The sequence below is a fragment of the Neopelma chrysocephalum genome, unplaced genomic scaffold (genome assembly GCF_003984885.1).
Source record: "Neopelma chrysocephalum unplaced genomic scaffold, ASM398488v2 Primary Assembly neopelma1_96814, whole genome shotgun sequence".
Classification (NCBI taxonomy): Eukaryota; Metazoa; Chordata; class Aves; order Passeriformes; family Pipridae; genus Neopelma; species Neopelma chrysocephalum.
Window position 1 is genome coordinate 2,149,549 of NW_020925458.1, and position 22,476 is coordinate 2,172,024.

At 36.2% G+C, this 22,476-nt stretch overlaps 2 protein-coding genes across 4 annotated transcripts in view; one reads left to right on the forward strand and one right to left on the reverse strand.

Moving 5' to 3' along the window:
- UHRF2 (ubiquitin like with PHD and ring finger domains 2) overlaps positions 1-16,572 on the forward strand; it is an 80,120-nt gene extending 63,548 nt beyond the window's left edge. The window contains exons 9-16 of one of the 3 annotated variants that reach the window (XM_027709623.1): positions 1,337-1,441; positions 8,610-8,716; positions 10,743-10,905; positions 11,426-11,563; positions 12,362-12,485; positions 12,889-13,052; positions 13,773-13,871; positions 15,432-16,572. In XM_027709623.1, the coding sequence (XP_027565424.1) occupies positions 1,337-1,441; positions 8,610-8,716; positions 10,743-10,905; positions 11,426-11,563; positions 12,362-12,485; positions 12,889-13,052; positions 13,773-13,871; positions 15,432-15,578 (1,047 nt within the window). In that variant the 3' untranslated portion in view covers positions 15,579-16,572. Of the gene's footprint in view, positions 1-1,336; positions 1,442-8,609; positions 8,717-10,742; positions 10,906-11,425; positions 11,564-12,361; positions 12,486-12,678; positions 12,769-12,888; positions 13,053-13,772; positions 13,872-15,431 lie in introns of those variants that run through there. The other 2 variants (XM_027709624.1, XM_027709625.1) reach the window with 2 other exon arrangements.
- Positions 16,573-17,086: 514 nt separating this feature from the next.
- GLDC (glycine decarboxylase) overlaps positions 17,087-22,476 on the reverse strand; it is a gene marked incomplete at its 5' end in the record, with an annotated part of 34,041 nt that continues 28,651 nt past the window's right edge. The window contains 4 exons of the mRNA XM_027709614.1: positions 17,087-18,826; positions 19,814-19,894; positions 20,566-20,738; positions 21,963-22,058. Coding sequence (XP_027565415.1) covers positions 18,683-18,826; positions 19,814-19,894; positions 20,566-20,738; positions 21,963-22,058 — 494 coding nt within the window. The remainder of the gene's footprint in view (positions 18,827-19,813; positions 19,895-20,565; positions 20,739-21,962; positions 22,059-22,476) is intronic.

Genomic DNA, 22,476 nt, shown 5'->3' on the forward strand with positions numbered 1-22,476 from the left:
GAGGACCAGGAATCAGAATGGGAATGACTACAAAATGATGTGCAGTATAAAAAAAAGTGGGACCAATATATATACTTCTGTATTTTTGTAAAAATTACATTTCTGTCAAATTTTGTAAAGTGGTCATCAAAAACTTGTCAGCTGCCCATTTCAAGTGACTGAAAGTAGTACTAGTTCATATGACAAGTGGTACTACTGTGAACTCTTTTATCTCTTGGATACTATGAATCTGAAAGTTTTAAACAGTTTAGGAAGTCAGAGCCACAAACAGCTGAATGCTGAGAAATTCTGCAAGGAAGTATCATTGTGTCCTTGCATAGTTTTCATACTGTGCACAGCTCTAGTCTGTTGTTAAAAAGCACATTTTTGACCAGCTGGGTTTTTGCTGTATCGTATTATGAAATTTCAAGACTATAGGAGAAGAACATAGACTTTCTTGGAAGTGTAGGCTAGGAAAAGGAGTTCAGGAGTGTGGGAGGCAGAATCAGAAAAACAGGCAAAATCAAGGTCTGAAAGAAGATATGAAGGCAGGAAGAAGTATTGTAATTGGTTTTATGCTGGGAACCTTCATTCTAACAACAGTATTTTTGGCATCACATACTGAGAAAATATGTTGGGGTTTTTTTAAATGTAGTTTAGCAGTTTGAAACAATTATTACATACATTTTTGTGGGAGACATGTTCCAGCAGATTTTAATGATGTCGCCAGTTTATGGTACAGCTGCAGCTTTCAGGTGGTCAGGTTGCAGATTACTTGAACATTCATTACCAGAGAGTTATCCTGGTTGGAGAACCAGTCTATGATCCATACGTTGTTGCAATGGCTTCTTCTGTTTCCTTGGGCAGTGTGATAATATTCCTCTGCACTAGTCATGTTTATAGTGTGTTACCTTCATGGTCCCTGACATAATGAGCTTTACACAGGTCACTGGGATCTTCCTCAGTAAAAAATTGTAAAATGTTACCAAATTGGCAGACCTGTTTCTGCTTTTGAATTGTTCTAAATGACTGTGCAAGTGGAGAATAGCAGTGAGTACAGACTTAGGTACTGCTTATGGAAAGAATCATGGAGATTTTTTCCAAAGAAGAAATTGTACCTTTACATCTTCTGGTGTCACCACTGTCCTACATTGTCCTGGTTTTTTTAGGTGTTCTTACTTTTAGCTTTTCTTCTTGAAAACAAGTGGAATTCTCAACTTTAATGGCAGTCTTACATTACCTGTTCACACAGACTCCTCTGTACAATATTTTAAGCAGAAAGTTGATTGTTAAAAGTTATTGTAGGTGGCTGGTTGTTTAAAAAAAATTCTAGAAACTGGCTTTTTTCTGTTGCCAGGTGAGTGAAGCAGGTGTTCACAGGCCCCATGTTGGTGGAATCCATGGACGCAGTAATGATGGAGCTTATTCACTTGTACTAGCTGGAGGATTCGAAGATGAAGTGGTATGTCATTTGTGCAAGCGACAGTTTTGCTCTCATAATGCATCAAATGTATCAATGTTTGTAAATATAGAGTTATATTTGTTGTTTATCTTAAAACTAATGCTTAGGCAAATATGACTGTGAAAAAAATAACTATACTGATAACAAATTAAGGAGTTCTTAATGTTCTGGGAAGAAATATCTTAGCAAAGCTTTCTTCAAGAATGCTTATGCTCATATTTAACACTCAAGCAAAATATGTCTGTTACGGCTGGATTTTACGTTGTTTAGGGTAGTTACATTTCAGTATACTTGGAGAATCTGAATTTAGCATAATTTAAAATATAATTCTGCAATTATATGCAAATAATATGTTTTATGTTGTGCTTTGGTCATGATTTTGTTATGATCAAGATATGCCTCTTCCTTTGGGTTTGTCATGTTTCTAAATATGTAATAAATTTATTTTAATGAAACAAAAATAAAAGATACATATTATTTGATTCCATGAAGTTCTGAAGGCTCTTGGGACCTACTGATGAGCACTTTCAGAACTTCTTAAGAAAGTCTCAGAATCTTGTACTATGAGCCTTAAAGGCACTGGGAAAAAATTCTACTCCGACATTAACATCTAAGTAGAGCAATGAAAGGAATTATGCTGCTAAACAAAACAATAACTACTTTCAATTTTCATCCTGTGATGTTGACCAACATTTATTTATGAATAGATTACTGTTTGCTGCAATTAAATGTTTACACAACGTGCATCCCTTCCTGCAGTTCTGGTCCATGAGGTGGAATTTTGAATCATGCATCAGGTGAAGGATAATGCAGTAAGCAATCTTTTTTTAAAACACACATAGCTGTTAGTCATAAGGAAAAGGGCACTGAAGAAAAAAAAAACATATGAATGAAATAGCAACAGAATATAACACATTCCTTGCCAACAGCATCTTACCAGCTGCTGCTGCTGCAGTGTGTTGCTGTGAAAGAATCTGTTTCTCTGTTTAAACAAGTACTTGGTGTTTGGATACAGTATCTACCCCAACTTAAGCTCTAGGACGCTAAGAACACAGTAATTGTATCTGCAATGCTGGGATACTGCAAGCTCCTTTTTTATTCTTTTTGGCAGTGGTACTGCTATCCCCTTATTTCTGCTGATGTTATTATTCAATTCAAAATATTTAATTACCATTTATTGGATCCTTTGCATGTCTTTTCAGTTCACCAAAGTGATGTTGTGACCATTTGTTTTTGTGGACACCTATGTATTGTCATATTTCAGATGACATAAATAATTTTGAAGAGGCATTGTTGGGGAGAAATATTGCGGAAGATCCCTAAAAATTTCTATGAATGTCAGCTTTTTTTCAATTTTCTAAATTAGGAATACAAGGGATTTCCCCCCCCTCCCCCCCGGTACATTATTGAAATCAGTTTTTCTTCTCTTCTTTTTTCATATATTAGATTTTATTTTCCAGTTTACTTCCATTTTCCATGGGTTTTTTTTGAAAATGTTGAGAGTAAACTCCTATAAGAATATCCAGAGAAAAATCAAATTCTGTACTTATAAGTATCCTAAGTACTGTGTCTAATTTCACAAATGAAAGTTTTAAATAAAAATTCAGGTAAAAACCTCTGCTCACATCTATTCACCTTATCGTATGAGCACAAAAACAGAGAGGTGACTCTTACTTGAATTACAATGGTATGACAAAAATACTTCTGTATAATTTTTTACAAAATTGCAAAATAAATATATTTTGGAGTATGTATATACATATACCTATATTTTTAATATTTGGATGTACTGGAGTGCTTAGTAACAACAAGTTATGCCAGTTCTGTAAGATCTGCCCTTGAGGTTGAGAAGGGGTACAATCATAGCTTACAAAATGAGCATTGGGTGAAAGCTTTTTACACATGAAGCTTATCCTCATTCCTAATTACATGCATATAAAATATTCGCACATTAATCTCTCTCCTGAAAATGTTAAACCTTGAATTTTAGCGACATGGCTTACCTGTAGTTAGCTTTAGAGTCTTGAATATGTTAATGTTACTGATCTCCTGGTATTGCTTTGATAATAACCATAATAGGAACAGTAGTTGAAGAAATTGAGAAGTCTTTTAGTAATTTAAAATTTAAGAATTATTTCAGAATAGACTATCATTTAAAAACTAGATACTGGACATAAGCAGTGATTGTGCAATCACAGTGTTTATGATGAAAGTATTTTGACTTGTTGGCTCATCAAATCAGGTTGATAAAGAAATTTAACTTTTGTGTTGAAAACTTGCCCTCTTATTTTGTGTCTTTTTTTTTTATGTACCAGGGTTGAAACTGCTCTTTATTTTCAAAAGTTTCAAGGTTCATGTTGCTGCTGGGTTGAGGTAGTGTTGTAAAGATGGTCAATTAATTGTGTGGTGTGCTTAGTTTAATCCAAAGAAAGATTATTTCTTCTTGAAGTGTGTTGCATATAGGATCATACGAGAAATCTCTAGACTGAGATTCAGAATCTCTTGGAGAATAATACTTGCTGTGATCATTTGCATCTTCTTATAAAAGATTCTGAGAGTACAAAAGAGAATGACTCTAATGACTCAAAAGAAACCCCAGGCAATACACTCATGGTATAGGTCCATTGATATTTTATACCAAACCCATCCAGTGCCTGGAACGTAGCACTCACAAACCACTTCGTGAGATGAATGTCAAATAGAAACTGCATGTCTTTTAGTTTTTCCATGCCTTGCTTTAACTAGGACTAGAGCAGACTAATTAAATTAGTCATACAGATTACAGGATTTTTTGCCCTCAGAAAAACAGTCAATTTGTGATCTCTAACCGAAAGTCAAAGATAATTGTAATTAAAACATGTTTCTCTAAGAACTGTTGTATCTCCTAAGTAACCTCCCACTACAGAAAAGTGTCTTTAACCTGAAGAGGCTTTCTGTTGGTTGTGTCTTTGGTGAACCTGGTTTGAAGTCAGAACAGATTCTGAATGGAGCAAAAAATAATTAATCCAGACTGGGTAGCCTGAATTTTACATATAAATGATTGGTTTAAAAGTCTGGTAGTCCACCATTTTGGCACTGAACATGAAAATGAGTAAGAAAGACCTCAGAAAGTGATTCACTTACAGTAGTTATCTAGTACTTCCATTTTTTAAAATGTTGCCCTACTTTCATTACCAGTTAGCCACCTCCTGCTGTTTCCTACTTTGAAGCTGTCTTTGTTATGGTTCAGCCATGTATATTGACAAACAGCAAAATGGTCAAATGTTTTCACTGTGGTGGAATGTGCCTCGATGCTGCCACGTTCTTGCTCTTAGAGGTGGTTACAGGGAAGACTCGGAAAGACCGATTGTGATATATTCAGACTCTGAACTTAATGCAAGGGGTTTTTGTTGATTTATAAATGAAATTTGTAGTTTAGCCATCTCTTTTCAATTGACACCTTTTACTGCAGTGCTAAACCTTGAAATTATCAAAAATAAATCAAACAATGAACAGCTGGACCAATTCTGTCAGCACTTACATGCGTACAGACTTGTGAGACTTTATTGGAGATGAATGGTGACATAATTCAGTGTCAGATATCCCTACTACTAGGAAGGAAAATGCTTCTAATGTAGTTGTGTGATAGTAAATATTTGTCTTGGATTTAATAACTTCATTTAAAAAGGCTTAGTGCTTTTTTATTTTGCTTTGTCATTTTAAGCAAACTCTTAGCTTTTCTTCATCGCATTTTACTGAGGTGAAACTGAGGAATTGGGGGGTTAATGAAGTGATGATATTTGGAGGTTTCTTGTATCAAAAAATCCAGTAGGACCTCAGTATGAGATACCAGGTCAATGCTACTGTGGCTGAAGTTAATTTGCTCTATAATGCGATCAAACTTTACAAACAGGACAGTTAAGAAATAACTTTATGGACATAGTATAAGAGAAAGAGATATACAGAAGATATTAAGAGAAGATAGGATAAAAAAGTTCTTACTAGCTGTCTAAAGACAGCTTTGGTGCAAGAAAGTGGAATTAAGCTGTGGAAAGCAGAAGAGAATGGCACAATTATGTATTTCAAGGTAAGAAAATGGGGAGAAGGTAGGAAGAAGGGAAGGGAAGATAAGACTGTTTTGATAGGCTATTTTGTTTGTTAACAAAGAACATATAGACATCAGTAATTCCTTTTGCCATATGTTTTCTTTAACTGTTGGACCATTGTCTTCAGATCTGCTTTCTAATCCTCTTGAGAAAAAAATAGCTTTATGCATCTCATACAGGCTCTTAGTTGAACATTGTTGTAGGTGGTAGGAAGATCCTCTATTGTCTGTAGATAGATTCAGAACTCAAAGCTATTGAGAAATTGTTTTAATGAGTCATTACTCTCAAGAGATCCCAAATAATAAGCTGTGAATATTCCTATCATACGCTTATTTTCAAAGTAAAACCCTTTAAGCCCCATGGAAGTAGGTTCTATAGATCTCCTATTACATCTCCAGACTACTGTTGTCCCTGTTTTACTTCTGCTTGTCTTGGGCTGCATTCATATCCACATTTATTCTACTCCAAGAACGCTGGGTCTGTGCATCACTTACTCTTGCCATTTTTGATTTCCATTCTCTACAGGCGCGTAGGAGTTTTCTTCCTCTCCACTTCAGAGTTGCTCTTATATCAGAGGTTCAAATCTCCTCCCCATTTCCCTTCATCCAACCTAGATCAGCGCCACGATCTCTGTCATTTTTCTCCAATTCTAGGAGAAAAATGTGTCTTTGTTCCCTGCAATCCTTTTTGGTTTTTTTAGTATATCTGATGGGAAATAAGGGAGTGTTGTTCTTCTGGAAAATAAATCAGAAGTGACTCCATCTTACGCTGGAGGATGTTAAAAGATGTCATCTTCTTGTAATTTGACCTATAACATTTATGCTCCATCATTGTACCATTTATCCTCCCTCCACCTTGCCTTGGATTTCCAGTTGTTTACTTATACACAGAGCACATAGATAATTAAAGACAAGCAAATGTAAAGTATGAAGTGTGGAATATGCTCAAGAGGTGAGCATGAATGCATAGGCCTTCTATCCATACTATCTCTTCAAGCCCAGTGTTTTCTGTTTGCCTGTGGCTAGAGTACCACCCACAGAAGTACTCAGTCTTTCTCTGAAGGTGTTGGAAGTGTGTTGTTTTTAGGCCATTTACATTTAATCTGTTTTCCATAGAAGTGTGTGCCAATAGGTAGTAATGAACACTGTTGCATTTATGCATTCTTGCTCAAGTTTTTAGACTTAAATCTATAGTGGTTTTGTCTGTTCTGCCAAAAAATAAGTCTATTCAGTACTTTCTTCTCATGAAGATTTTATCAACAACCTTATTGTTGATAAACAAAACAATTTGTCAAGAACCTGTCCTGTCTTGTAAATAATTTTCCCTGTCTTGCTTGCATATGAAGTATTTCTGTTGTTCCTGTATTTTTTTTATATTCATATATATGTTGCATTAGTATTTGTTTCAAAATTATATTCTACAAAGAGGGAAAAAGTCACCTTCCGGTTTCAATTTATTTCTCTTTGTACATCAAAAAACTGCCTTAAAAGTCTTCTCCTCTCTGCAACACCATTTCTTTCTTTGTTATGAAACTCAAGTCATTCTGGATTCATGACCTCCAAGATACATTTCTCTGTTTTTCTGAACTTGTCACAAGCTTCTTATTCATTGTCAAAATGCAATTTGTTTGAGTGGGCATGATACATCAAGCATAGCCATTCTTGTTGATTTTATTATCATGATAATCTTTCTGTGATCTGTGCATTGTGTTTGCCTTAACAATCACTGAAAAATTAAGCATATTCTGTGATTAATTCCAGTTCTGTGATACTTTATTTTATGCAATTTATTTTACGTCCTTTCTTATTAAACATTTCCTGCCTTGTTGGTCTTTTGAAGTTGTTTCATATATTGTCCTCATACAACATCATCCCTATTTCAGTTATTTTTTAGAGATTTATTTAGCAGAATGAGTAGACTACTCTAAGAAAGGATATACCAGAGTTTATACATGTCTTTGTTAGGTTTAGAGTATACTTTTTAACTTCATAGAACTTGCTTTTTATTACGTGCAGATAATTGCAGCTGAATTTGTGTTAGGTTTTTCCCTACACAGAATAAAATGAACATAATTTCTATAATTTATCTATGGCCTTGTTCAAACATTTCGTTTCTAACTTTCTTTTCTTCTGCTGTTGTCAGTCATGAAATATCTGTAACAATCTTGCACTGAATCCTAAATAATGTCAGACTTTCAATAGTGGTAAGAAATTGACTGAATTTTACTACTGCATACCTGTTCAGATTTTTCCTATAAAAATCCATATAAACGTTACTTTCATATTAAGTGTTTATCTTCTACAATTGCTGCATGCTTTGTACAAAATATACATCTCCAAAGAAATAACATATTAAATATATATATAGTATGTATATATCTATTTCTAGAAATATATGAATTTACCAGGAGTAATATGAGTTTCTGTGACAGATTTCTTACAGAAAGTAGGAATACTGGCTTTACTTATGTGTATTTAGATTTTGACTTTTTACAGTTCATGGTAAAAGATTTTATCAACCTACCTTTAATTTCATGGAAGTTCTATGTAGGAACTATAGTACAGAATTACATCAGAATACAAATCTAAATTAGTTTAGACTCTTCCTGGCATTACTATTTCATGAAAGCACCTGCCTTGTAAGGTGGTGCTGTATGTACTTATTATCACTTAGCCCCTGGCACAAGCTGAAGGGATTGAGGTGATCTGTCCAAGGTGTTTATTATGTATTTTACAAACACGATGTCTTGTTAACTCATGGAAAGCTCTAGAGCAAGTAACCACTTGCTAGAATATGTTCCCTTCCTCAGAATTTTTTTTCTAAAATAGCTTTTTAGAAAATGAAAAAGGCAAGGGGCTTTTTTGTAGGAATTTTTTGGGGAATAGGTTACATCTAGACCATTAGCTTTGTGCTGGCGCAGCTGCTTTAGGACAGTGAAACTGAAATTGAAAACAAATTTTTCCATGCCTTGGATTATAGTTTTTCTCTGTCTGAGTAAATAGAACAAATGAAGTTGCATTTTTTTTTTAAATTCAGTTACTTTACTTTAGAGTGTTAAACTGAAGGATGATCTTCTTGCACAGGATCGAGGAGATGAATTCACTTACACTGGGAGTGGAGGTAGAGATCTGTCTGGCAATAAAAGGATTGGAGAACATTCATTTGATCAGACATTAACCCACATGAATAGGTAAGTTTTGAAGATAAAATTTAAAAGTATTCCAAAACAAAGAGCTGGGTTGTAGTGCTTTAATTTAAAACTAACGTTTTGCTATATTTATTCATGCCTGTATGTGCTGCATTTGTAAACAGTGGTGCCTCTTGCTACTAAGAGGCATTTTATCAAGCATTATGTTTTGTTGATTTAAGGAAACATGGCACCTCAGTGAAATTGCTATATTGCTGCTGCAGCTTGTAGTCATGTCTCTGGCTGAAATTGTTCTGCAGTCACCTTTAGAGGATTCTGTTCTAATTTAATGAGAAATTTGTCAAAACTCTTGAGCGGAAGTTTTCTAGTCTGGGTGTTTCTTTTTTTAAAGTTTCTTCTCCGGTGAGTCAGTCAATTATAAATTTAAGAAGGAAGAAAGCGTGTTCATTTTCCTGTGATAAAAGAAATCTTTTGTATTTTGCTAGCTCTTTCCTCCATCATATTTTTCTATGAAAAGCAAGGAATTAGGGTGTTGCTTTGTCAAAAACAGGTGCTTGAAAAAGAAAATACATATCCAAAAGATGAATTAGACATCTGCTTGAAGTGTTTTTCCATCCTCTAAAAGCCTGCCTGATCAAAGAGTTCTTCATCCTTTTCTATTTCTAGGAGCATAATCTATTATACAACTGACCTCTGAACACCTGTGGGGTGTTGAGAGTCACTGAGACCTTTTCTTTGCCAAGTCTGCTTTTAGATATGTTCTGATGCTCTCAAGCAGGCTGGAGAGGGATTCTTTCAAGCTTTCAATGGTGCTTAGAGGAGAGAGAGAAAAAGCCTGACTTGGCTACTGAGAAAGGAAGGGAGGAAGGGAGGGAAGAAGGGAGGGATGGAGGGAGTGAGACAAGGGGACATGAGTGAACAAAGAACAAAGAGGGAAGGAAGATGGAAGTAGGTTTAAACAATTGGTTTATAAGCATATATAGTGAATAGAGCAAATTTGTTGCAGAAAACTGGACTCCTTAGTGTTAGCATTTCTGTGCTCTTAACAAATGAGAAATCCACTTTCAAAACTTGCTGCTTAGCTTTGCAGGTATTAGTGCATGTGGACTATAACAAGGTGCTGCTCTCATTTACTGATTTTGATACAAGTTTTCAAGCACTTTGATACTGAAAATTATAATGATTCCATATAGTTGAACCAGTATTGGTTTTGCTTGTCCAGATATTTTTCCTTTTTTAAGTTTTGTTTTTATAGTGTGCTTGTCTCTTACTTTTCTCTGCAGTGTGGGTTCTATACTTGTACCATGTTTGCTTATAAACCATATTATTTCTTCTGTTCTGAGATCCATCATTTGGGTTGAGGCTGGTTCTGAAGGGTTTTCAATCCCTTTGAATCAGGCTGTGGTAGTAGCAATACTGTTCACTGTGGCAGCTTGGTCTAGTAGGTATTCATACAGTCTTGCTCCAGGTTTCCAGAAAAGGGTCTTCATGGATAAAGGAGTTTGCTTGTCCTTGAGTTGGCTACTGTGATTCTAAGTCCTACTCTGAGGCATTGTATGTATTATGTGAGATTTATGGTACTTAGAGCTTTTTTGAATGTTTACTGTGTACTTTTTTCTCTACAGTGTTTTTCATCATATTCCTTACTTTCATGTACACTTAAAAAGCTTTAAAATCTGTTGATGGGGAATAGCAGCAGAGGAAGTTTGCCTTTTGTTAAAATTTTGATTTCCTCAATGCTATTTACGAAGGGATTATTTTTGAAAGTGAAGAAGATTAAGTCTAAAAGGATTGCTTTGTTTCATTTAGCAATTTCAGATGAGTTTTCATCTGAAGCTTGACAGTAAAATATTTTGAGTTCCCATCTTTTTTTCTCACCAATGCATTGTAGCTGGGATCTCATTGCTCCCATCAGTTCTGCAGTTGTTAAAGAGTATTCTGCAAAGTTCTATACTGCTCAATAAAGCATAATTAGACAAGGGAAATGCATATGACTTAATTACGCTCACTCTCAAAACTCTGTTGTGTGCTGCAATCTAGTTTATGAAGATTTTAAATGTCTTTCTAGGGCATTGGCCCTCAACTGTGATGCCCCACTGGATGACAAAAATGGAGCAGAGTCAAAGAACTGGAGAGCTGGTAAGCCAGTCAGAGTAGTGCGCAGTTCAAAAGGACGGCGAATCAGCAAATATGCCCCAGAGGAAGGCAACAGATATGATGGCATTTACAAGGTATTCTGATTTCTACCACAAAAAATTCTTCTTCAGCTGTTTTAAATAGTCTCTTATGCGTTAGACTGCAAATTTTTCATTACTACTTAAAAAAAATAGTTCTTTTTTCTTCACTATAGCTTTTTAGCTCTATCTTATTCTGCACAGAACCACAATGAAATTATTCAGGGCAGTGATAATAGAACATAATCTGTAATAGGATATACAAAGTTGAATATGTAAGCTACTTTATATTATTCCCTGGAAATCAGATTATTTCATTATTTCCTCACTCCTTCTGACTATATCCTAGCCTTTTGTGTGTTTAATGACTTCTTAGTGTCTGAAATAAAAGAGTTCCCTTTTAAGAGCATTGTATTTATCAAATATACAAAAATTTCCTACCTGAGGGAAGAGCTGGTGTATAATAGCAATGTGCAAATCAGTCTTCTCATTTCTTCTTTAACAATTAAAGTATGACAATATGCATGTGTCTTGCTTGTTGGTAAAATAATGGCAGTAATTTTATATTGTTCTTTAGGTGGTGAAATATTGGCCAGAAATCGGAAAGTGTGGATTTTTAGTTTGGCGCTATCTTCTGAGGAGAGATGATGTTGAGCCTGCACCGTGGACTTCAGAGGGAATGGAACGGTCAAAGAAACTGGGTCTGAGCGTACAGGTTTGTATCAGGACTCACAGAGTTTTTGTTCTTAGTTCCAGTAAACAAATTCCAGAAGTAGAAATCAGCTAAATTAAAGCCCCATTTTTTTCTTGTACTTCACAGTGGCAGGTTTTAATACTAAAACCCATTACAGATTATCTGCAGAGTGAAAGAATCCTGTAGTAGTGACACAGCACAAGGAATTGCAGATAAAACTTTCTGCCTTAGCAGTAAATTGCTTTTGCATATGTGAATTGGAAAATCAGAATTTGAATCCAATTTTGTGATCCTTAGGCTGGAACAAATTTCGACAAGTGACTAGAGTCTGTCCGAGGGAACTAAAAAACCTGTGCATCTTCATGTATTTTTCTCTTCATTTGACTGAGAAGTTTGTGTACATAGTATATTTTAGGCACAGAAATAGGCTGACCCATGAAGATTTGGGCATTGCAGAATCAATGACAGATGGAAGGAATTAACATCTATTTTCAGCAAGGCAGTGGCATATCTTACAGCATACCATTGTCTTCAACTTTGCCTAACTGATTTGTATAGTTGTAAGGACATAGATACGGATATTGGGTTCTGCTTAATGCAGTTGAGTCTGGATTAGATTCTTTGACTTGATTACACTTTCTTAATGATAGATGCTAATTTAAATGTTCTCTCCATCATATAGGGTTTTAAAATTATTTGATAATTATTTCACTATATAGTCATAGGGCTTTAAAGTCCTCTAGAAATTATTATTTTTGGTATTTGGTTATTCCCGTATGCCAGTAGTTTTTGTTTTAAATCTCTGCTTTTTAATTTTAGTATCCAGAAGGTTATTTGGAAGCCATGGCTAGTAAGGAGAAGAAAGATAAGGTTAAAAAGCAAACAGTGAAACAGGAGCCAACCAGCCAAAGTAACGGAAACCAGAAAAGGACAATTGATGATGGTATTTCTTTGTATTTTTTTAGCATTCATCAGCAAAGTCTGTCGTGTTGTTACTACTAAACCATGAAGTCTTTGTGGAAGTGTGAAGTTGTTTGGAATTCTAATGTAAATTGATAAGCACACGCTCTGTAATTAAGTAGTAGTGTGGGAGTCTTATCCTTTTTACTACTCTTACTGTGTTTTTTTCTCTTAAGCTCTGTAGAAAAATGAACATTCTTCTGTGCCACTGTGCTGCAGTCCAAACAATGCTGAACAGTATGAGCTGGAGTAGGAATTTGCTTGCCGCATTTCATGAATGTAATCCATGTTAATCCATGTTTCCTTCTAGAACAGTTTTGTCTTCCCCTTTTATTAGTTCAGACTAACACTCTCTTGTTACTGCATCTCATGGTCACCATCTTAAGCAGGTATAGAGGAACCTGCAAATACACCCAAAGCCATGAGGATGGGAGATGGAGGGAAAGGAGAAGCTTTCCAGCTGACCCAAGAGCAACAATGGCTGATTAGAGAAGACTGTATGAACCAGAAACTGTGGGATGAAGTACTTGCTTCTCTTAAGGAAGGACCAGTATGTTTGTTGCATGCATAATTTCTAATGTTTTGCCTTATTGGGAGGAACCTGCAGTCCTTCTTAAAATGTAATTTGCTTGTTGAACTTTTGCTAAATACAGACTGTATTTAGCAAAACCTTATCATTACTCAGGCTTACATTTCAAGAAAATAAGCCTCGCTTGTGCCATTTGCTATTTATCCGTTTATGCCTGCATAATAGAGATCTTTTCTTGCTCAAAAAATATTCTGAAGTTAAAAGTAGCTTTTTATTTCTTTTCATTTTTGAAGAGAGCATGTTTTCTCTGAAATGATAAATATCTTTTTATGTTATGCTGATGTCAGAAATGAGACGTGAAGAAAGATGGTTCTAGTCACTACTTTTTGTTTAGGCAGAAAATAATTTTATGACAGGTTGCCCAGAGAAGTTGTGGGTCCTCTATCCCTGGATGTTTTCAAGGCCAGGCTGGGTGGTACCTTGAGCAAGCTCATCTAGTGGAGGGGTTGGAGTAGGTGTTGTTTAAGTCCCTTCCAATCCCAACCTTTGATTATATGATTCTTCCATTTTTAAAAAAGCAGGGAAATTAAGCCATTAAAGACCTGATTCCTCATTACTTTCAGAAAGCTGTGCTCATAAAGGACTTAAGAACTTCTGGAAGTTCATCATCTTTATGTAAGAAGTGGCATTTACGAGAACTGTAATGGAGTTTGTCTCTTTTATTCCTTTGCCCTACATTAGAATTTTCTGAAGAAACTGGAACAATCCTTTATGTGTGTCTGCTGCCAGGAGCTGGTTTACCAGCCGGTGACAACAGAGTGCCTCCACAACGTCTGTAAAGTAAGAATAAACTCTGTCTTGCTCTGGGCTGTTTTCTTGGCTCTGAGACACCAGTCACCAAAGCCATATGCTTTTTAGAAAAACAGTAATAATTGCCTAACATTCTGAGCAAAAAAATGCAACAAGTTTCCAGTCACTGTTTGCTATGTAGACTTTATTCTTTGTAATAAAGAGTGGACGTCTGTTTTGCCTAGTTCCTGATAGACATAATGAGTGAGGTTTACCATTACTGTCATGCTTTTGTGATCAGTGGAGTACACTAGGAATTGGTTTGGCCCAGTGGTTAGATGTTGGCACAGCATCAATAATTTAATTTTACATGGTTAAGGAATAAAAGCAGATTTTATAATTGTATAACTCTCTTACTAAAAGTTGTGAAAGGATGCAAGGTAAATACAGGAAAATTATTTGGATTTATTCAGAGAAAGTTATCTTGTTATTCTTGGTATTGGTTATGTTTGGTAGAAGTGCCATAGAAGTCAACTTATTACTCATGTGTCTTAAAATCTTGGTCAGTTGGATATAATGTAAGGAGTTTGGAGTCAAATTTGTATTAGAGTTAATTTTTGTAGCACTGGTGTGTACAGAATCATTTGCTGAATTGTGCATATTGAATGGTACCTGCCATACCTAGTATTTCTACCCGAGAGCCTAAAAGAACCCAGACTGTTATCATCTTAGAACGTATTTGATAATGCGAGTTTGCTGTTCAAGAAGGTATGTATTGCTCCAGTAAAAATCATGGTGTTGTTATGCATGGCCTGCACACGCAGAATGATTATGTCTCCTTAAAAAAACATAAGACATATTTTGAAGGAGTTAATATTTAGGATTATGGAAATTGGAAAACTGTGGGGAAAAAAAAGAACAAAAAGCTACATAGCAACATACCCAGAAAGCACAACATTTGAAGATGTCAGTAAATATTTGTGAATACAATATAACATCCAGTTAAAGTTGTAAGGAATAGTTTGATAGTAAGCTGCTATTGCTGTTTGGGCACAGATCTGCCTGATAAATTTCTGATACTCGGCTCACATGCTTGGGCTGTCAGCAGTCAGCGGTAACATAGTAAGGATGACAGCACAGATGCTAATGTGTTGAAGATTGTATTATTCTACATATATCTGTAAGGCTTAACTGAAACTATTCTGATGAGGTAGATGGAGATTGTTACATAAACAGTATACCTGGTATATTCACCCTCCTCTTGAAATGAAAGTCTGGAAAACTGTAGTGATCTGTGAAGCCATCTCTAAGGAAGCTGAAAATCAGCTGTGAATCATGGGAAGGCACTCGTGGAAATGAAGGGGAAACTGCAGTTGTGATTTAATTCCTCCCAAGCTCCGTGTTTCACATCCCAGCAAAGAGAATAGTTCCTTTGCTAGGACATTTTGGTCACAGAGGCAGAGCCAGGCACCAAAGGGCTTGGCAATGACTTCCCTTTTTCTGGTAGTACAGCAGATTTTGGTTAGCAGTGATTCCTCAGTTTCTGCTGTTTAAACTGTTGGTGTAAAACAAAGTTCTCACAATTTATTTCTCTGTCTTTGTATGTCTCAGAGTTGTTTACAGCGCTCCTTCAGAGCTGAAGTCTTCACCTGCCCTGCCTGCCGCTATGACCTGGGAAAGGGCTACACCATGGTCCCCAACAAGATACTGCAGACACTACTGGACCAGTTCTTTCCTGGTTACAGTAAAGGACGATGATGTGCTCAGATCCTTCTGTACTTCTCCCAGTGACTTTATAGACAGTAAAGGAGAATAAACATGGGAAATTCAACAGTGGACCAGCCAGGCTGATGGGACTCAATACATTGTCACATTTTGAAGCAGCTAACCCTTTCCCCTCATAGCCATTTTTTGGTGTTGTGAGAACTCTAATTCTCAGCTGTCTTTTAACATCAGCGGTAGTTTTGGCCAGTTAACAAATAGTTTTTAAAGAAAAAAAAAAAAGAAAAAGGAAAGCGTCAGCTCTTACTGGCCTAGCTGATGCTTAATTTATGATTTGTTTTTTTGTAACTACCTCAGGACAGAGGAAAATAAATTGTGTTAAACAATGTTGGGGATCAAAAAAAGTTTAGTGACGTTTTAGCTACACACTGCCTCCTAAATCTTAGTTGTGCCTGGTCCATGTGGTTTGATTTACAAAAAAAACAATCCAATAACAAAACCCAAACCAAAAGAAAAACCCACAAAAAACCAGGAAAAAGAAACAGAATCAGCACTTAAGCCATTTGGATTAAATAACAGCAAATTCTGTGGTGTGCATAATCCCTTTTTTGTCTTTTTCTTCTATTATGCTGTATTTTTTTGCAAGAACAGGCTGATTTTTAGTCTATTTTTGTGAGCTTCATTGTGCTTTTCTTGTATCTTATGCAAGTTGACTACTAATGACTAATGAGAACAATATGAATGCATTGTTGCTGCATTAGTGTAAAGTGATCTGTGTTTTTTGCACTTAAAAGAGGGTATTCAAGACACTCTAGTTGTGTAAAAAATAGTTCATATAAAAAAGCCACTTCTGTATTAGTTAAACTGTATGCTTTTAGTAGGTCTTGTATTAGTGGCAGTACATCTACACGGCATTAAAGGCAGTGCTAGCTTGGAGAGGGTTCAAATCGCTTCATATTGTGATCTGAAATTTTATATACAATATATCCCCCCCAAAAATATACCTTATTAAATATTTTATGATTCAGAAGAGTTGCTAATTTTGCTTTTACTATTATCCGCTTAATTAAGTCATGAGGTTTCTACAGAATTTATTTTTCAGATTACAAACCACTTCCTTTAGGCGACCTTCTTATTTTTCAAACATGAAGCTTTATATTCAACTCATTTCTCAATGAAAAGAACGTTTAATTAAAAACAAAAACAGAACACAAGAACAACCACAAAAAAACCCCCAACCTGACATTGATATCCACAGCCTCACTCATACTCTGTAGCAGTGGGAGCTTGTTAGTTCATGTAACAGAGTCGGAGGGAGCCCTCCCTGCCCCGGTGGCACTGGCAGCACTTGCTGCCAGAGCCAGCTCCGTGCAGCTGGGAGCTGTGGTGGTAAGGCAGATTCCCACCGTAAGCATTGAGGTCGCACTGATAGCTTGTAACCACAGCAGCGCTACAGGTAGCTCAGTGTTTTCTGGGGAAAACAGATGCAATTTTACCTTTGTAAAAGCCATTGCATCTGTGCAGTAAGCACATCAGACTTGTGGCTTGTCACTTTTTAGTTGAATGGTGTGAAGTATTTTAGTGCTTTGTTTTCCATTTGGTAGTTTTTACCAATTAATTGATGAGATAAATTTGTCAGTTTGAGATCAACAATGGGAAGTTATCTGCCTAGTACAAAAGTATGTAAACCGATTTTTAATGTATCTTTCCATTGACAGGCATAATTCAGCAACATAAAACTGCCTTTAACAAATATTGAAGTAGCTTGACAAGACTGTGGAGTTAGATTGGCAACACAGACTGTCCTTCTGTCACATGACAAGTTTGCAGTGTTTTTTTCATGATTTTTTATGTCCTTAGTGCTATATCAATAGCTACTGAAAGACACCCTTTTCAGCAGTAAATTTTAGAGTATAAAATTCTGATTTTCTTCACTATGTATTGAGGCGATTTAGGATGTAGGTGCAGCTTTTCACATAAAAACTGGTATCTGGCCTAACTTTCCTAAACCTTTCTGTCATCTGCAGTCTCTTTGTGTAATTAAAGTCACAGGGTAGGTAATGGAAAAGTTGCAGTCCCAAAACTTTCACTGTAAAGGACATAAAAGTACAGTACTTTAAACAGTGCAGTGAACACTAGTGTCACTTGTGTCACTTCAGAAAGAGTTCCCAGGTGTGAGTGCATGTGGATCTTCAAGAGGAGGTTGAGTAGTGGCTGGTTGTAGGGTGGCTGGTTGTAAGGTGCAAAACTGTGCCGTCCTTTCATGGTCCAAATGTTATCCCAGTATCTGTTTCCTCATTCACCAAAATTCCTGCTTTGTGTTACCCAAAATCTAAGTCATACTAAGCAGTTCACAGTCTGTTTAAAAAGGTCTTTCATGCCTTCTCCAGAATAAGAAAGGACTACATGAAACTACATGGAAAAATTGACATGATACAGAAAAATATTACCTTTGTTACTGCTTGGTAAAAAGGATCATTCTAGCTCATTGAAGAAATCAGAGATTTGTTGAAATATTAATCTCTGACAGTATTTTCCTTTGTGTAGAAGCTGTTACTGCTGTGGCAATTCTTACAAATAAGCAGCTTCATAATTTCATACTGCTCTGCTGGACAAATCCAGCTGAAAAGTTCACATCCAAAACATGACAACACTTAAAATTCTTACCAGTTTTATTAGACTACTAACACTGATAGATAAAAAAATCAGTATGAAATATTAACACTTGCAATGCTAGTGGTAGTATGTGAAGTAAATTAAAAACCTACTTCATATTTTTTTTTACAATATGTAAACAATTACTCCTGCAGTTAATATTAATTAGTATTGCCTTACGTATCTGCATCCTTTCTACTTTTCAACCATATCTTCCATGCCACTTTGCAAATTGGGTGTTAATTGTTAAAACTTTAGCACAAAACAGACAAAAGGCTGAATCAAGGTAACTTCAACATCAACTGCTGAGGAACAGTCACATTTTGTTCACACCTAACATACTGATTGTATTTACATTTTAACTACGCAGTGATTCAATTAACAAACATAGTGATTATCCAAAATATACACAGTATACATATCCCCAGGAAATCAGGAAAAGACCATCCTGATGGAATCAGAAATGCAGGCAGCTGGAAGCAGTCTTAAGAAGATGCTCTCTTCTGTTCAGAAAATGGAGATTCATAGGCTTCCATTGGTGGGCAGGTGCAAACCAGATGTTGATCCCCATATATGTCATCAATACGAGCAATTGTGGGCCAAAATTTGCTTTCAGGCTTCACAAATGGCTAAGACAGATAAAAAAACCCAACCAATCTTAATTTTTCTACCAAGCAAAATTTCTACAAAATTATAGGCAATTAGAATTATTAAGAATTACAAATGCTGGAAAAGTGGATTTTTAAAGTGAATTTATCCTTCATAGCTATTTGCAGGCCCTGAAAGTTAACAAGCTTGTATAATATAGGTGGCAGTCATGTTAGAATGTATAGATTTCAAAAAAGTGTAGCCATGTCCTCTAAGAAATGCTTGCAAAGAAGAAGTTTTCACGGGATAAAAGAAAACTTTATTATCCTTTGAATAACTGGCTTACAGACAGGAACCAATGAAAAGTGCAGGAGACTATTGTGCCGTTCAGTATATAGTTACAATATAATATATAAAGCAAGGTGGCAAACTTCAGAGGTGCAGTTGAATTCCTACTCTTTGAAACAATATGTAGCAATTAAACAGTTGCAAATCAGTTTCAGATGAGGAACATTAGTTACATGTTTACCTGTTACGACTGTGGAAGCAATTAAGAAGTCTGATGCATCTGGATTCAATGTGACCTTTATTTGTAGTGGGCCTGCATTGGTGTGGCTTGCCCCATGCTGACCATGGGGCACCGTCACACCCTTAGCCAAGTTCTTTTGAGCAGAGCTTTGAACGTTAGCACATGGTACTGTGTTCTGGGAGCCCCTGTTGCAGTATGTCAGAACTGAACAGGCTGTTTCCAATAGGAATAAATGCCCATTGTTGAAGTGCTAAAATTTAAAAATCCAAGTTTGCACTTGATGTGTAGAGACTTTGTTTTTGAGATCTTTCCTTGTCTTTAAAAACAAAACTAATGGAACTGCAGCAGAGCTCACACACATAAAAACTGAGCAACTGCAAAAACTGCTCTCTAGTTTTTATTTTTACCACATTACTTCATCTCCAACTGACCAAAAAACTACAGAGCACAAAGCATATTTATGTATTACCACACCACTGGGTTCCCGTTATTTACTCACCAGTGGGAATGCTGCCACTTCTCTGGAATACGGACGATCCCACTTGGAAGAAGTGACACAGTTCAGAGTATGTGGTGACATCTACAAGGAAAAAGAAGTGATTAGGACATGAAATTACTTTATCAGTGTGAACCCTCCTTCAAGTTCATATTACTACATGTAAATAACTACTGTCTTGAGAGTCTCTTGAGAACTCTGTTTTTCTGTGGGAGAAAAGGCAGGTGTAAACCAGGAGGGAAGTCAGTATTTGGAATTTTTTTCAGTTGGCCTGAAGATACTTCCCAAGGTTTGAATATACTTCTGGCTATTCACTAAATCCCCTCAGTACCTATAAGTCAGTACAGCATTACAAGACTTGAACAGAACTTGAGCCATGAGCAGTTCTGTGCTGCTGCTGCTAAAATAATTAATTTAATCTTTATTTTATTCTTAATGTTAAGGTCTTTCCACTTCCCGTCTTAACCCAGATAAATAAGCATCTGTCCTTCATTTCTTTGGGGTGGCTTTGAAATACAGATTACGTGCTTGTGGAAATAACTTTCTCTGCTCTGTCAGTAAAGGCCAGATTTCTAACTTGAAAAAGTCAAAATTCAAATTTTGAAAAAGTTGAAGGTTTCTAAAAATCCTTGTGCTTACTGTTCCACACAGTTATTTCTGAGATTACTGAAAGACCAGGAAGCAGGCTTATGTAGTCTCAAGGAAGTCTAAAGGGTTAAGCTGATGCTGGTAACTTGCTGTACATGCCATCTTACCTTTAGTGGGTTAATTTGGGGGTCCATCCTGCCCGCCTCTATTTCAGCGATTTCTTGCCGAATACTGATCATTGCATCACAAAATCTATCCAGTTCTGCTTTGTCTTCAGACTCTGTTGGTTCAATCATAAGTGTCCCTGCCACTGGCCAGGACATGGTTGGAGCATGAAAACCTGATGACAATAGAAATCAGTCACTGACAATAGGTTATGAGATAATATATGCATAATTTATATTATATGCATAATATATATTACATAATTATGTATCAACTGATTCACAAATTCAGCCCTTTCTATATAATAATCTTTACAGGACTGAACTCCTTGGTAATGCTGGCAGTGTACTGTAGAGGTAAGACAGACTTTTCAAATATCTTAGTTTTTAACACTGAAGGGTAACACCACTGTATTATTTACAATAGAGTTACGCACTGAGTTAATGAAATACTTTTAAAACCTGCTCTTTTTTGCTTTGTTACTGTTCAGCCCAAAATATATTGCATCTTTCTCAGATTATTTGTGTTACTACTGCTCACTTCAGTAGAAGTGTTCTGTCACTGTCCTTCCTTTGGACAGGCTGAATGGCAACATGAGGCAGGTATAGGTTTCTCCCCTGGTAAACCAGGTAAAAAGAAAAGGCGGTCTCTCAAGAATCCCTGCCTGCCCTGTAAGTACAGTTTTGTGACACTTTTGACTGCAGAGGATGAAACTTTACTATACTTATCTGCATAGCTCTGTACCTACTGGAAAGTCTATTTAAAGTGGTGCATGCTATTTAAAGCCCACTTGAAAGAGGAGGAATGGTGGGTTTTATAGTATCACAGCTAGGCTTTGGATTATTTCATTGAAGAGGTATTACTGGTTAGGGTTTTAACAGCTTTCATGCATATGCATTAGAAGCACAGTTCCGGATCGAGCAGTTAAATGGGTCCTCTTGTCTGGAAGCCAAAGAGCATCCACAATCAGATTCTTCAGAGCATGTGTACAAAACTGCACAAACTATTATCAGGATGGAAGTATTTAAATCCTATTATCCTTCTTCAACAGTATTTCTTTCTTTTTATTTTTTTCTTCATATTCTTTTTTCATTTTCTTGGAATCTTAGTAAGCTCATGGCTCCAACCCACTCGCTCCAAGTGGTTCAGAGTCATGTAATCAGTAATTGAAGGGGCAGTTTACAAAACTGTGAGGTAGCAGCAGAGTCATAAGTAGCTACTACAACTCAATTGACGCAAATCTCTCTCCAAGCCCTTAAAGAAGATGCAGAGGCCCGAAACGATTGCAACAGATTCACCGTCCCTAAGCACAGAACTAGAACGTTTCTGTCTCCCTTTAGGAGAGATTTAGAAAATCTTCACTTACGCTGCTATTTTAAAAAATAGACATTTGACTTACCATAATCCTGAAGCCTCTTAGCAAGATCTACAGCTTCAATGTTTGCTGTTTTTTTGAAAGGTCTCGTATCCAAAATGAATTCATGGGCTACATAACCTGTAAATGAAAAAGTATATGCTATCTTTACTTACTAGGAGAACACTGCTATCTACCAAGCCTGTTGTGATTGGTTTTGTGGACAACACGGCAAAAAGACAAATTCAAAACTATCCATTTGGGCAAAAACTCAAACCTGAGAAACTATCAGGTAAGAGATACACAACTCAGTATATGACGACTGGCCCTTTGGGTCCCATGTCACATTAAGAAGAGGCCTGATTTCCAAGATCAGAACCAGGAATGAGTGGTCAAAGTAGCTCCTACAATTTACAAGTACTCTGAAAACCAGCTGGATTTGTCAATGACCCAACACCATTTGGGTGTTAGGCTATCTTGAATTAATCAAGATAATCAATTTTATCTTATGCCAGAGCAAAGCTCAAATCTAATGTTATAAAGAGGCTAAAGACAAAAG